The 15,043-nt window shown below is 36.3% G+C and overlaps 4 protein-coding genes and 1 long non-coding RNA gene across 10 annotated transcripts in view; 1 reads left to right on the forward strand and 4 right to left on the reverse strand.

The window, feature by feature from the left end:
- The window catches only part of LOC127444736 (uncharacterized), a 53,391-nt gene that overhangs the window by 23,957 nt on the left and 14,391 nt on the right, over positions 1-15,043 (forward strand). The window lies entirely within an intron of this gene.
- LOC127444721 (C-type lectin domain family 4 member E-like) overlaps positions 1-15,043 on the reverse strand; it is a 71,815-nt gene that overhangs the window by 23,866 nt on the left and 32,906 nt on the right. The gene's annotated exons all lie outside the window — the stretch shown is intronic.
- LOC127444730 (CD209 antigen-like protein C) lies at positions 53-2,060 on the reverse strand. The gene is made up of 5 exons (XM_051704296.1): positions 1,861-2,060; positions 1,276-1,515; positions 1,069-1,190; positions 889-989; positions 53-776 (listed from the first exon to the last, which is right to left on the reverse strand). Exons 1-5 carry the CDS (start codon positions 2,015-2,017, stop codon positions 623-625), a joined length of 774 nt encoding a protein of 257 aa, XP_051560256.1. The 5' UTR covers positions 2,018-2,060; the 3' UTR covers positions 53-622.
- On the reverse strand, positions 1,494-5,684 carry LOC127444724 (CD209 antigen-like). Of its 3 annotated transcripts, none has more exons than XM_051704288.1 (6): positions 5,525-5,684; positions 4,852-5,217; positions 4,577-4,698; positions 4,399-4,499; positions 4,001-4,125; positions 1,494-1,512 (listed from the first exon to the last, which is right to left on the reverse strand). In XM_051704288.1, coding segments are annotated over exons 1-6 (876 nt in total). In that variant the 3' UTR covers positions 1,494-1,510. The 3 variants fall into 3 exon arrangements, with proteins under 3 accessions (XP_051560248.1, XP_051560246.1, XP_051560247.1); XM_051704286.1 differs by lacking the exon at positions 1,494-1,512 and adding an exon at positions 2,460-2,536; XM_051704287.1 differs by lacking the exon at positions 1,494-1,512 and adding an exon at positions 3,794-3,816.
- Positions 5,609-11,436, reverse strand: LOC127444727 (CD209 antigen-like). 2 transcript variants are annotated; one of them, XM_051704292.1, is made up of 5 exons: positions 11,250-11,436; positions 10,676-10,981; positions 10,464-10,585; positions 10,286-10,389; positions 5,609-5,747 (listed from the first exon to the last, which is right to left on the reverse strand). In XM_051704292.1, the coding sequence occupies exons 1-5, from the start codon at positions 11,401-11,403 to the stop codon at positions 5,684-5,686; spliced, it is 750 nt and encodes a 249-aa protein (XP_051560252.1). In that variant the 5' UTR covers positions 11,404-11,436; the 3' UTR covers positions 5,609-5,683. The 2 variants fall into 2 exon arrangements, with proteins under 2 accessions (XP_051560252.1, XP_051560251.1); XM_051704291.1 differs by lacking the exon at positions 5,609-5,747 and adding an exon at positions 9,390-10,145 and having other exon boundaries at positions 11,250-11,435.

Genomic DNA, 15,043 nt, shown 5'->3' on the forward strand with positions numbered 1-15,043 from the left:
AACTGTATATCTTATGTTAGAGTAAAAAAATAAAAATTAAATAGACAAAAACTCAGACAATTTACCATTTTTATTAAAAGAGAAAGTTTCTTTACTTTTTGCCTATTTAAGAAAATCACATACCAGTTAATTGATAACTGGTATACACAATATCAGAATAAATTGGTGAATTAAGGAATCTGGCACTTTATTACTCTTTGTTTATATGCAATTTACTGTGATTGACACCTCAGACCAACATATGAGACACATTATAACAAAAATACAGTCATGATAACATAGACCTGATTGTGATGGAGCAAGAAATGAACAAATATGGTCAGGTGTGTCACATCACTCAATGTCCCATGATTACCAGGATTCACTCTGAGAAAAGGATGAGTTTGTTATAGCAATAAGAGATAATCAATTTGACATTTTCCTTCAAACAAGTCTCATCTCAGCACTCACTCTTAATTTTGCACTTTGCAGAACATGATAAAACATCAAATGGTATTTTAAAAGCAGTTTATTAGGTATGATGAATTTTGCTATTTTTTTTTTCCTCCAAAAGACGAGTTTAAATCAGACATGATGTGATCACAATAACATATAATTCCATAACATATAAAATGTGAAAGCATCATATCATGGCAAGAGGGAATGAAACCCAATTCTCACAAATCCATTTTTTCTTCTCTGAGCATGGACTAACATTCCAGTTGTTCAGGACGTCTTTTGCTGGACTCACTTCAACACAGACCTTTTCATGCCGAAGTGGATTTTTTGGCCAAAATCTGAATAAAATGAGTTTACCAGAGTCTCAGTTATTCAGGAGCTAAACAGCCCTAAAGTGTTTACTCATTCAGCAACCAGGAAATTGCTTTTCTGTGAGTAGTTTGAACTTACCCTTTCTTCAGTGGTGAATTATCCACCCATTTCATTTTGCCCTTTTTCTTGATGTCAGACAAACCAATCCACACGTTCTGCTTGAATGAAGATATGAACCTCTGTTTGTGGATAAAAACAAAATGCAGTATGATCCCACCTCTCTTATAAAACACTCATATTTACTCTCAGAAACTCTACCTGTTCCTCTTCACTGTTGATAATGACCAGATCTCCACCATGATCCCTACAGAACTGTCTGCTGTCAGACCAGCTCTTCTCTTCACTGTTTATGAAGTACCAGTGCCACCCGTTTGATTGAACTAAAAACAAACAAATACAGTTTTCTTTACTATGCAAGAGTAAATTAACAGTTAAATTAATTCAAAGCTACTGACTTTGACAAACCTTGTTCAACTCTGGTCTCCAAATCCTGTCTCTTCAAAAACATGAAGTTTTCTTTTTCAGCAGTTAGTTCATTGTATTTAGCCTGTATTTGGTTGCTCTGTATGACTACATTTCTGTATCTCAGATTACTTTCTTCTCTCTCTGCCATGTTCTTGATATGCATCATTATAATGCCAGATACCAGGAGAACACAAATGAGCCCAAGACACACTGCGCTCAGCACGAAACATCTACTTCCTTCTGTCAAACAGAAAAAAATAAAAAAATAAATTAACTTTGTATTATTTGACAGACAATTTTAAATAAAATATAATCCACTTTTGTCTTTAAAAACAGAAGGACTTTTTAAAGATGCATAAGTTTTGATCTTAGAGATCTGAAAGGGCAACATTAAAAACATAAAATCATGAAAATATGTTGAAAACAGAAAAACAATACCATATTAAGCCTTAAAAATATTCATATATAACAACAGAAACAATGACTAATTGCTCTTAGAAAAGAACTGATAAAAAAGTATTTAACAGTTCACAGTTCCTCAAACTTGAGATACCAATTTTGCTTCCAACCGAACTTTCTGCTTACTGTAGTTTTGGGTTTTTGCCTCGGTCTGTCTGCAACTCAAATTTTGAGGTGCAGGTGTCTCTTCATTAGCATAAATATATTCTTCGCTTTGTTCTCTCTCACTTGACTTGTTGCAGTTTTTGCGTCCATAATTTTCATAGATGGGCTGGGGTTCCATTATTTGCTCTGTCTTCACAGATGAGCAGATGATTTTTAGGATGTTGAGTACTTTGTTTCACAGAGTCCCTTTAAGAGGATGTGGTTTAATTTCTTTAGAAAATAACCTTTGAGAAGCTCTAACTACCCAACACATGTTGTGCAAAACTCCCTTACACAAGCTTTCCCAGCGTTTTCTACAAGGTGTTCTGAGTGGCTGCTAGAGTGTTTTGGGTTGTTGCTAGGGCATCAAGTTGTTGTTTTCTGGTCCAAGTCAAGAGCCCACCCCCCAAGTCTCTATGGTATTCAGGTCCCTAGATATGGCCAGAGTCCTTCCTTCAATGACTGTTTTTTTTTTTTGTCCGTGAGATATCAAGTTGGAATATCACCCATCCCACTTTGAATGGAAAGCAGCATAAGTCTAAGGGACATTTTCAGCTGTTTCTGTACAACAAAATTCAAGTCACTGCCATCAGTAGTCAAAGCTGGAAGTGTTGTTGAGGTGAAATGTCCACTGGGTGGTGCCAAAAGTGAGTTACAGCTAAAAATATAAAAGACTTATTACAATCACAGAAGGAATGCATATTTTATGAACTCTATACTCCCTAACCATCAGTCAAGTGAAAAATGTCATTTTAGAACAGAAATACAACGTCTGGATTGCGCTTATCATTACTTATTTGAACGCAACTACTTCCTGGTTTCCACACGGTCAATGTACTATCAGTAGTGCCAAAGATGAAGGTGAACATATTTGAATTGAAGCCAAAATGTCTGATGGGATGCTGTTTGTAAGATGTCGATTTACTGTGATCATGTTGGGTTAATATTTCAGGATAGAGGTTTGTTCATATCACTAAATCCCAAAGTATACTTTGGTCAAGCCGGGAACACTAGGCGTCTGTGTACAGGATGCATGATGCAAATTTCGATATCATTAGAGTGCTCGAGCACTAAACACGTGCTGCCTGATTTTTCTAAACGCGTGTACTCTGAACATGCAGAATGGCATGCGCCTGGAACTATTTGCACTAATAAGTGGGTCCACAAGGTGGCAACACTCAAATTGAGTCATTGCTGACAAGAAGCGCTAGAGGAAGATGTAATCGGAACTGATTGGAATATCAAGGTATACTTTGGGCTTAAGTACGCTTGCACAATAGTAATAGTGATGCTTGGCTATTACCAAAAAAAAAAAAAACAAACAAAGAAAATTCACTGATTCCAAACAGGTTTCCCAAATAGTCTTCTCGTTAGTGGAGTCAGTATTGCCAAGCCGGAGTGCAACTGATCAGTCTCAAATCTCTTACATATTACCCTTCACCTTTTCTCTCCGTTATCTGCTTACATGACAGAAGGAATGTTCCAGGATCAAGTTAAGGTCAGTCGTCAGCATTTGTGGCATAATGCTGATTATCACAACAATTAATTTCTTGACCCTACTTTTCTTTAAAAAAATAAATACATCTGGGTTACTGTGAGGCACTTACAATGGAAGGATAAAAAATATTACTTGATTTTAATGCGACAAAATCTCTAACGTTTTCTGTGGAAAGTTATATCCAATTATACAATTTGACGTGACGACATAATGCTGTAAACTGTAAAAATTATGATTTAAACAACCTTACAGCACAATTAATACACACGTTTTAACAGAATAATGAATGTAGGTGCTTTTATAAAGTAATAGGCTTACTTTAAACCCTCCAAAAATTGGTCCCATTCACTTCCATTGTAAGTGCCTCACTGTAAACTTGATTTGTGCTCTTGATTGAGCTGAACTTGTATTGAACCCGGAATATTCCTTAAACATCAGCTCTTTATTTTGAATATAAAAAAAAAAATGAAATAAAAGTAAATGGTATGAACACAGTGAATATTGTGAAATTAATTTTATTGACAAGGAATTTTCATCAGGCATGATACAATAATTTCAGAGAATAATATAGGTAAAATCATTATAAAATGTAGGAAAGAGGAAGACATGAAAGCTAATTCTCACAAATCCATCTTTTCTTTGCTGAGCATTGAAGATCATTCCAGTTGTTCTGTGGTGGTAATGAGGGAATTATTTCAACACAGTCCTCCGATCCATCAGCATTATTTGGTTCATTTACCATCCAAAACCTGAATAACATGTAATCTGATTCTCAATTATTCAGAACATGGCCAGCTTTAAAGTGCATTTACTCAGTGTGGACCAGACAAGAAGGAAGATTTATTTAAAAATCAAATGTACAACCAAACAGTTGTTTTCTGTGCACTGTAAAATATTTGTACTTCATCTAACCCTTAAAATTACTTTTGTTGATGCAAACTAATATATTCAGGTTGATTTAGTCATGATGAACAATATATATATATATATATATCTCAAGTAGTGAGAGGTTCAGCACTTACCCTTTCTTCAGTGGTGAATTATCCACCCATTTCATTTTGCCCTCTTTCTCGATGTCAGACAAACCAATCCACACGTTCTTCTTGAATGAAGATATGAACCTCTGTTTGTGGATAAAAACAAAATGCAGTGTGATCCCACCTCTCTTATAAAACACACATTTACTCTCAGAAACTCTACCTGTTCCTCTTCACTGTTGATAATGACCAGATCTCCACCATGATCCCTACAGAACTGTCTGCTGTCAGACCAGCTCTTCTCTTCACTGGATATGAAGTACCAGTGCCACCCGTTTGCTTTCACTAAAAAAAAAAAAAAAAACATGTTTCCTTTACTATGCGAGAGTAAATTAACAGTTAAATGTATTCAAAGCAATTGACTTCACACACGTACACACACACACGCACAGAAAATTAGGACAGTGAAACTATGAACAGCTATTATTATCCACAAACCTCGTTGTGAATTCTTTTTCATTAGCTCAGCCTCTACCTCCAGTTTCTTCTGATTCAAAGAGTCGTAGTTTCTCTGTAACTGGTTTTTCTCAGCAGTTAGACTGTTGATGCTGGTCTCCAACTCCAGATTCGTCTGATTTAAAGAGTTGAAGCTGCTCTGCAATCGATCTTTTGCAATAATTAGATCACTGTAATTGACCTGCATCCTGTTTAAAGTTTTGTTAAATTCTTCAACCATATTTTTATAGTTCAGCTTTATTTCTCTCTCTGCTGTGATCTTTATTTGTTGCACTATAATGGCGACCACCAGAAGAACACATATGAGCCCAAGACACACTGAGCTCAGCACAAAACATCTGCTTCCTCCTGTTAAAAATGTCAAAATAAAACTCACATAAATGTAAATTATCTTCATTTTATGAAAAACAGCATTTCAAATCAGTTGTTATCTTCTATACAAAATATCTTTCAAATCAAAACTGCCTTTTCTTGAAGTATCTATAGAGCACACTGAATGTCTACATTTAAATGGTTTGGCCGCTCTATAGCAATATCAAGACAATTCAAAGTCGAAAAGCATTCAGGTATGACAAAGTAGACAGTCCTGTGTAGAGTAAGGATTTACCTGTACACAGAACTCAACTGTTACTGACATATTAAACTTTCTGCTTACCTTGGATTTGGGTTTTAGCCTCATTCTGGCTGCAACTTTGTTTTTGTGACCCAAGTGTGTCCTCATTAACATAAATGTCTTTATCTTCATCCAGGTCTTCCATAACTGGTCTGTTGCTGTTACTGTGTTTGACATTGGCATAAATGTTCTCCATTTCCATCACTCGAAAGGATGTTTTTTAGCCTCTTCTGAGCTCAGGCTCTTCTGTCTTTTTTGCGCATGCCTAAAACAAGGGCGTTATATTGTACACTGTTTTTGGAAAGAGGAATTAGGTGTTTAACACATGCTGTGGGTGAAAAAATGAAAACATGAGAACACATTGGTTACAGTGCCTTTTTTAAACAGGTTATCAGTTTAATTTTTCCACAATAAGTGTTCCTTGCAATTACTTTTATTAAAGGCATATTCCAGGTTCAAAACAAGTTAAGCTCAATTGACAGCATTTGGGGCATAATGTTGATCACCACAAAAATGTATTAAAACACTTCCCTTCTTTTTTTAATCAAGGTTACAGTAAGGTACTTACAATAGAATTAAATGGGGCCAACTTTTTGAGAGTTTGAAGTTAGAAATGTGAACCTTATAATTTTTCAAAAGCACTTACTGTGCATTAATTCTTGTTGAAACTTGCTGTAAAGTTGTTTAAATCCGATATTTTTTACGCTGTTTTAGGTTTTGCAGTGTTAGTCATCATGAGTCCACGGACTTGTAAAACTGAATATAACTTTCCACAGAAAAGGTTAGTAAGTGATTTTATAACACTAAAATCATGTAAACACACATTTTGGTTTATGTTTTGTGGCTATACTTTAAAAAAAAAAAATTTAATTGGCCCCATTCACTTTCATTGTAAGTGCCTCACTGTAACACAGATTTATTTTTGTAAAGAAAAGCAAGGCCAAGTCCAAATTAATTTTTGTTGTAATCAACATTATACCACAAATGCTGTTGATTGAGCTTAAATTGTATTGAAACCAGAATATTCCTTTAAATGCATCAGATTAAATTAGAATTAGTTTTACACTGCTTTGTGCAAGACTGTCCACAAAAATAAGCTTATTAATAAATATAATTCCTAAAACAAACTGCACTCTGTCCACTCTGCTTTAGCAGTTAGCCCCTGTTGGTAGATCCAATAACTACACTATTGTGCTTAAAACATCTTTCTACACTGAGAGCAATAAAAGAAATATAATAATAACTTATGCAAGCAACAGAACAAAAAACAAACATCACTTAAAACAATTTCAGGACTCCCTGGCATATAAATAAATCTTTCATTGAAAGCATCAAGTTACTCCGTCACGATCACCGATGATATGAGGACCCAAATGCAGAAATGGAGGCAAAATAAGTTTCATTTAACAGAAAGACAGGATACAAACAAACTCATGGAGGAAATTAACATAAATTTGGCCACAAGGCACAAAACCAACAGAAACAGGACAAGAAACAAACCAACTGGAGAATCTTCAGGCACAGGATACCAACAAGACAGGGAACAAACACGAACTCACAAAACAAACAAGCAGGGAACACGAGGCAGAGGAGAGTTTAAATAAAGGGACACATGTGCAGGCTATGCTGATTGCTACTGGGCAGCACCTGTGAGGAGGAGGAGGAGGAGAACACCCACACACCACCACACATCACCACACACCACCACACACACCACCACATGACTGTGACAGTACCCCTCCCCTTAGAGATGCCTCCTAGCATCCACAACAGACAAACCAACACAAGAGAGACCAACCAGGGAGGGAGAGTCAGGATACAGACACCACACTCCGAACATGAAACACCAAACTGACAGAAGAGAGCATGGCAAAGGAACCAAACCCAAAGCAGTGCGCTCACACAGAGAATAAAACCAAAGACAGATAGAGCACATGGTGGGAGATAAAACATGAACCATGTGCTCAACACAAACACAGACTAGATAAGACATGGAGCAGGAGTGTACAGATCCCGACAACAGAACAGAGACCGAACAAGACAAAAGAATCAGGATCCAGAACCCATGCTCTGAACATGAAACACAAGACCAACCGAAGAGTGCACGGCAGGGAAACCACAACCCGAAGCCATGCGCTCAGAGATAAAGGGACACAGGTGCTGCCGATCTGTTAAAAGAGCAATGCAACCAACGCTGATTGCTGTGAGAAACGAGAGGGAAAAACACTGACAACACAGACATGGCACACAATTGAGCTCAGACTCTTCTGTTTTTTTTTTTGTTTTTTTTTTTTGCACTTGCCTAAAATTAGGGTCATTTTGCACAGTCTTTTAGAAAACAGGAATTAGGTGCTTAACACATGCATGTTGTGGGTGAAGAAAACCTTGAGAACATTTTAGGTACAGCTCCCTTTTTAACAAGTGTTCACAGATTTGGTTTGCACATGAGAACTTTTTCTTGTGATTTTTTTCTTAAACACGTCTAAAATAAAATTAGTTCATACTGCTTTGTGTGAGACTCTCTGCTAAATATGACTTGACAAATAAGCACATTATGTAATCTGATTACAAAGGAATTAGTTAATGTAATCAGATTGCTTTTTAGTCTAAGACAACGTGTGTTACTGTATGATAATAAACCGCAACAAAGTCAGAAAATACAAAGAAAGAGCGAAAAAAATGCCGAGCTATTTCTCCCACATGCATCTGAAATTTAATCTAAGCACAAAAGTTATTTTAGTGGACTGCCTGTATTAACCTGAGCTGCAGATGTTCGTGCTTCTCATAAGTGTTTGGGCATGTTGAAGTTCTCGTGTTTGTGTACAGTATGTATCCGCTTTTTAAAATGTTCCGATCAGAGGGTTATTTCCTTTATAACCACTCGAAACTGGCAAAGTTGAAACTCTTGTTTTAGCGCAGCGGTTGATTAACAGGTGAGGGATGGGGCTTCGCAGCTGCCGGGACGCATAGAGAATGGATTATCACAAATCAAATATGATGCGTTCAGATGCGTTTTTTAATCTCATACTTACGTGGATTTTGTGATTCGATCACAAAACATTTTAGATCCCGTTTAGACCTGTATTTAGCACTGACCACATGTGATCTGATCACCCGAAATGCATCTTAACACCAGGTGGAAATGGGGTCTAAAGTACAATAGCACATTCTTGGGTTAAGCATATTTCTAAAATAATCTTATATAGACATTATTATGAAGTTGTTAAGCGAAACTTTGTTTTTTTAAAACAAACTTTTCTGTGAAAAGTGCATTGGAAACAAACTTAAAAGTAAAGTGATTTCTATCTGAAAGACTCGCAGACTTAAGTAAAGTTGATGTGACATTTATTTGATGAAATAATAGTGAACACAGAAATGTTATGTGTCTTTTGGCATAAACCCTGTCTGGCAGACCGATGTGACTGCTATTCTCAAAACGTCAGATCCTGCTGGAGATAGGAGGCAGGGGGCGAGAAGCCTACCCCAGTGCAGTACGGGACTCAACTGGTGGCGGTGGGGAGGAGGAGGTTGCGTGTTGGCACATTGAAACAGCAAAGTAGTAGATTGTAAGCAGACTTTTAAAGCAATGACTGATATATACAACTATGCTTACTCTTACATGACTTTTTTTCTGAAGTAAGTAATAAAATAATCAGATTTCAGTTTTAGAGAAGTAATGAGGGATTTGCTGTGGATGACTATTTAGAGTAAAAACTTAACACTCAGTAGCGGTTCTAGCTTGTATGGCGCCCTGGGCGAAACCTGCTTCAACACGCCCCCAAAGTTGTTGACCGGGGGGGTTGTCTGTGTGGGTGCCTCGTGCCGCCCCCCTGCAAGATGCCACTCTGATGTTGGCCATGCCTAAATCCGCCACTGCTAACACTGATGAGTAGATGTCAGAATGGGGCTCTTCATGCTTTTATAAATGTTTGTAGTGATCATAGTCAGATACTGCACAATTTTTATATATATATCTGTTTGCTATTGACTAATGCTGGCAGTTTAAAGGATTATCTCAACATTATTTTCATTTGGAAAGGTATGGACAGAATTACGTTAAAAATACAGTTAAGTGCAAATACTAGGGTTACACATGAAGACAGTTAAACAGAGACTATATTTCCTTTTGGCTTTTATTGGTATTTACTGTCTGTGCTTGTTGGATAATGTTGTCTTTCATATGATGACTTGCTTATGCTTTCATTTGTAAGTTGCTTTTGATAAAAGTGTCTGCTAAACGACTAAATGCAAATGTAAATTTTACTATAACATGAGAAATTCTGTTGTGAATTCATTTATTAATATTTTAGAAAAAATTAACCTTTTACTTTTCAACAAAATTCATTCAAACATTCTTTCTAATTTTGAAATGAATGAAGACAAAAAAAAAATTAATTAAAAAAAATAAAAAAAATGAAAAAATGAAGCAGCCGAGTTGTAAAAAAAGGGAATTTTCAGTTACAGTGTCACAATTGATAGGAAACACTGTGAGAAATGACAGAACAGAACGTTTTAACCATGACAATGCTAATTCTCACAAATGCATTTTCTCATAACTGAGCACGGAAGATCATTCCAGTTTTTCAGGAATGGTAATTTGGGATTCAGATCAACACAGTCCTCAGATCCACCCAATTGATTCGGTTCACCTTCGCCCCAAAACCTGAATAACATGTAATCAGGTTTTCATATATTCTGATGCTAAACATATTGAAATAATTTCCTAAGAATAAAAAGAATTAAAGAGTTAAAAATAACAAATACACAGTTACACTGCTTTTCTGAAAGTGGTTCAGCACTTACCCTTTCATCAGTGGTGAATTATCCACCCATGTCATGTTGCCCTCTTTCTTGATGTCAGACAAACCAATCCACACGTAATCCTTGATGAGTGAAGTAATGAACATCTGTTTGTGGATAAAAACAAGTTATAGTGTGATTCCTCTCTTTTTCTTCTTTAACACACTCACACAAACTCTACCTGTTCCTCTTCACTGTTGATAATGACCAGATCTCCTCCATGATCCCTACAGAACTGTCTGCTGTCAGACCAGCTCTTCTCTTCACTGGATATGAAGTACCAGTGCCACCCGTTTGCTTTCACTAAAAAAAAAAAAAAAAAAACATGTTTCCTTTACTATGCGAGAGTAAATTAACAGTTAAATGTATTCAAAGCAACTGACTTTGACAAACCTCGTTCAGGAGCTTTTTTCTTTAGTTCATTGCTCAAAGACTCAACAATGGTCTCCAAATCCTGTCTCTCCTGAATCAAAAATGTTAAGCTTCCCTGTAGTTGGTCTTTTTCAGCAGTTAGTTCATTGTATTTGACCTGTAACATATTAGTAGTTTGGTTGCTCTGTATGACTACATTTCTGTATCTCAGATTACTTTCTTCTCTCTCTGCCATGTTCTTGATATGCATCATTATAATGCCAGATACCAGGAGAACACAAATGAGCCCAAGACACACTGCGCTCAGCACGAAACATCTACTTCCTTCTGTCAAACAGAAAAAAAAATTCACTCTGTATCATAAGAAATCATAGGGATCTAAAAGGGCTACATTAGAAACATAAAATCAAGAAAATAATTTGAAAACTTAAAAAATAATTCCATATTAATACATAAAAATATTTTTTTTATATAAAAACAAAAACAATGATTAATTGCTCCTAGAAAAGAACTAGGAAAAAATAGAGTATTCAACAGTTAACAGTTCCTCAAACATGAGACACCAACTCTGGATCACACAAAACTTTCTGCTTACTGTAGTTTTTAGCTTTTGATTCAGTGCGGTTGCAAATCTTATTTTGAGGTCCATGTGTCTCTTCATTAGCATAAATATAGTCATCTTTGCTCTGTGTTCTCTTGTTTGACTCAATTTTGCATTCAGAGTTTTCATAGATGGGCTGCGGTTCCATTATTTGCACTGCCTTCACAGCTGAGCAGATGATTTTTAGGAGTTTTTTTGTGTCTTTGTTTCACAGAGTCCCCTAAAGAGGATGTGGGTTAATTTCTTTAGAAACTGACATTGAGCAGCCCTGTGTGCACAACGCGTTACGCAAAACTCCCTTACACAAGTTGCCAGCTTACCCTGTATTTTCTATTTGGTTTCTAAGGTGTTCTGAGTGGTTGCTAGGGTGTTCTGGTTTGTTAGCATCATTAAGTTGTTGACTACTGGTCCAAGTCAAGAGCCCACCCCCAAGTCTCTACGATATCAGGTTCCTTCAAAGACTAAATCATTGTCTGCGAGCATCTAGAAATGAAATGCCTTTATGGTCGGAGATTTGAGATATCAAGTTGGAATATCCCCCGTCCCACTTTGAATGGAAAGCAGCATAAGTCTATAGGACATTTTCAGCTGTTTCTGCATACTGAAATTCCAGCTACTGCCCCCAGTGGTCAAAGCTGGAAGTGTTATAGAGGTGAAATGTCCACAGGGTGGCGCCAAAAGCGAGTTATATTTTTTGTTGTAAATTACGTGATACAGTCACAACAGGAATGCATATTTTAATAACTCTGCTCCCCAAAACCCAACACTAAACCTAACCTTCAGTGGAGTTTAAAGGTCATTTTAGAGGTAAATGCAATGTCCAGATTGTGCTCACCATTATTTTTTCGACATTACACGAATAACAAGCTATCAGTAGCGCCAAAGGAAAAGGTAAACACCCTTAAACTGATGCAAAAATGTCTGATGGGATGCCGCTTGAAGGATGTCGATTTTCTGTGTGATCATATTGGTTTAATATTTAGGTATAGGTGTTTGTTTAAATCACTTACCCTATGTATGAGCTATAGTAATAGTGATGCTTGTCAATTACTAACAATCACTGATTCCAAACAGGTTTCTCAAATATTCTCTTTGTTAGTTAAAACAATATTTCCATGTCGGGGTGCAATTGGTCAGTCTCAAATCCCTCACTTATTACCCTTCACCCTATCTCTCTGTTATGTGCTTACATGACCTAAACATGGCCCCTGATCAGTCTTCAGGAACAGGGGTAATCACTTTACCATAAATATCCAAACACATGGTGGGTAGAGTAGCCAAAAACTGTACTCAAGTAAAAGTACAATTACTTAAAAAAAAAAAAATTACTCAAGTAGAAGTAAAAGTGCTAACATAAATAATTACTTGAGTAAGAGTAAGAAAGTATCCAATTAAAAGAGTACTCAAGTAGTAACTCGTTACTTTCACAAATGACATAATGGACATTAACTCCCCTATATTCCATTATATAATACACATTTAACATGTATTACAGAGTTATTATTATTATTATTAATGGAAATTCTGTCATCATTCACCATCATGTTGTTCCAAACCTGTATGACTTTCTTTCTTCCATGCAACACAATAAGGAGATATTAGACAGAATTTTTGCCTGAGATACTATTTACTTTCAGTGAATGTGTATTTTTTCTATATATTTTGAAAGTGAACAGTGACTGAGACTGTCAGTCCCTAACATTCTGTCTAACATATTTTGTGTTCCACAGAATACAGAAGGTCACATGGGTTTGGAACAACATGAGGGTAAGGAAATTATGATGGAATATTAAATTATGGCTGAGCTATCACTTTAAAGGGGTAGTTCACCCAAAAATGAAAATTCTTTCATCATTTACTCACCCTCATGCCATTCCAGATGTGTATGACTTCCTTTCTTCTGCAGAATACAAATTAAGATTTTTAGAAGAATATTTCAGCTCTGTAGATACATACAATGCAAATGAATGGGTACCAAAATTTGTATGCTCCAAAAAGCAAATGCATGCACCATAAAAGTAATCCATACAACTCCAGTAGTTAAATCCATATCTTCAGAAGTGATATGATAGGTGTGGGTGAGAAACAGATCAATATTTAAGTCATTTTTTGCTAGAAGTTCTTCTCCCTGCCTAGCAGGGACCGATATGCAGAGAAGAATGTGAATCACCAAAAACACAAGAAGAAGAATGTGAAAGTGAACTGTTTCTCATCCACACCTATCATATCACTTCTGAAGATATTGATTTAACCACTGTCTTATGGATTATTTTTATGCTGATTTATGTGATTTTGTTTTAGCTTTAAAATGTTGGCACCCATTTACTTGCATTGTATGGACCAAAACAGCTGAGAAATTCTTCTAAAATTCTTCATTTCTGTTCTGCAAAAGAAGGAAATTCATACACATCTGGGGTGGCATGAGGGTGAGTAAATAATGAGAATTTTCATTTTTGGGTGAACTATCCCTTTAAGGGCTCTTGTCAAATCTGGATGAATTTGTCAATAAGAAGAGAGGTTTGAAAACCTTTCTAGTATTTATTACAGTGAAAATGTGAACAATGTCCCACAGGGACATTATATATAATGCTGAAATATAAACCAAAGCAAGATCATGTTTTATTAATGCCTACTTTTGCTATTTCATAGCTTTTAGTTGTTTGTTCAGTGTAGTTACAGTTTTCAGTGTCGAAAGAATTTAGATCATTAGTTCCGTACACAGTACCACCGCTCCCTAAACGACAAACTCCAGTTGTCAATAACGCGATCAGCAGAGCAAAAAGCACTTACACTTAACGTGGATGTTTACATGGATATACAGTTAATCAGCCCGAAGTAGCTGCGATAGTTTCCAGTACCCCGTGTAATGTGTAAATACTGCTTATGACATGTGAGACGTGGGACAAAGCGCACTGATATATTGCTACAGATTTAAAAATGTACACTTAAATACTGATGTCACAAGAGCCCATATTTACAGAATCACCCTGAAAATAACCATCACCATGTCACAGAAAAGCCTGTGTTCTCATTAGAGCCAAAACGTACCTTAAATTGGAGCTGCAATTTTAATCTTGAAATATCCACTTGTCTTGGTGTTAAATGAAGGCATTGCATGGCGAAACTATTATTTTTTTTACTGTGCAGAGCGAAGAAAGTGTTTCACTTTGTTTGAAGAGTTTGATGCTGCAGCAGTGATAGACTCGGCTTGAGTGACAGTCTGTGACAGCGCGCGCAGATGTGTGAATTTCCGCTGTCGTAAAAGTCCCATTCAAAAATCTCTCAATAAATGACACATTAATTAAAATTAAACCCAGTAATCTAACGACAGGAACGCCGCCCATTGTAATGAAGTAAAAGTAACTTTTTCCATTAGAAATTTACTTGAGTGAGAGTAAAAACTACACACTTTTATTCAGAACATGGCCAGCTATGAGGATATGAACCTCTGTTTGTGGATATAAACAGAATGCCACTAATTTCTCTATTATAAAACATACTCACATACAGATGTGACTTTCTGAGGAACTTGTATTTAAAATAATATTTACTCCTGAATAATGTCATAATTTAATCACTCTTGGTTTTCTAAACCAGTATGAAACCAGCTTTTTTACAGCTGAAAACAACTCGCTTCGCAACCCGCTTTTAACAACCCTCTGTGGACATTTCACCTGGAAATGCCCATAGGCCCAACAACACTTATGGCTTTGGCCACTGTGGACAGTGTATTGAACTTTGGTAAGCACAGACTGAATTTAGCTAAAGAAAGGTCAACCTACTGTTTA

Source organism: Myxocyprinus asiaticus, chromosome 8, assembly GCF_019703515.2.
Source record: "Myxocyprinus asiaticus isolate MX2 ecotype Aquarium Trade chromosome 8, UBuf_Myxa_2, whole genome shotgun sequence".
Classification (NCBI taxonomy): Eukaryota; Metazoa; Chordata; class Actinopteri; order Cypriniformes; family Catostomidae; genus Myxocyprinus; species Myxocyprinus asiaticus.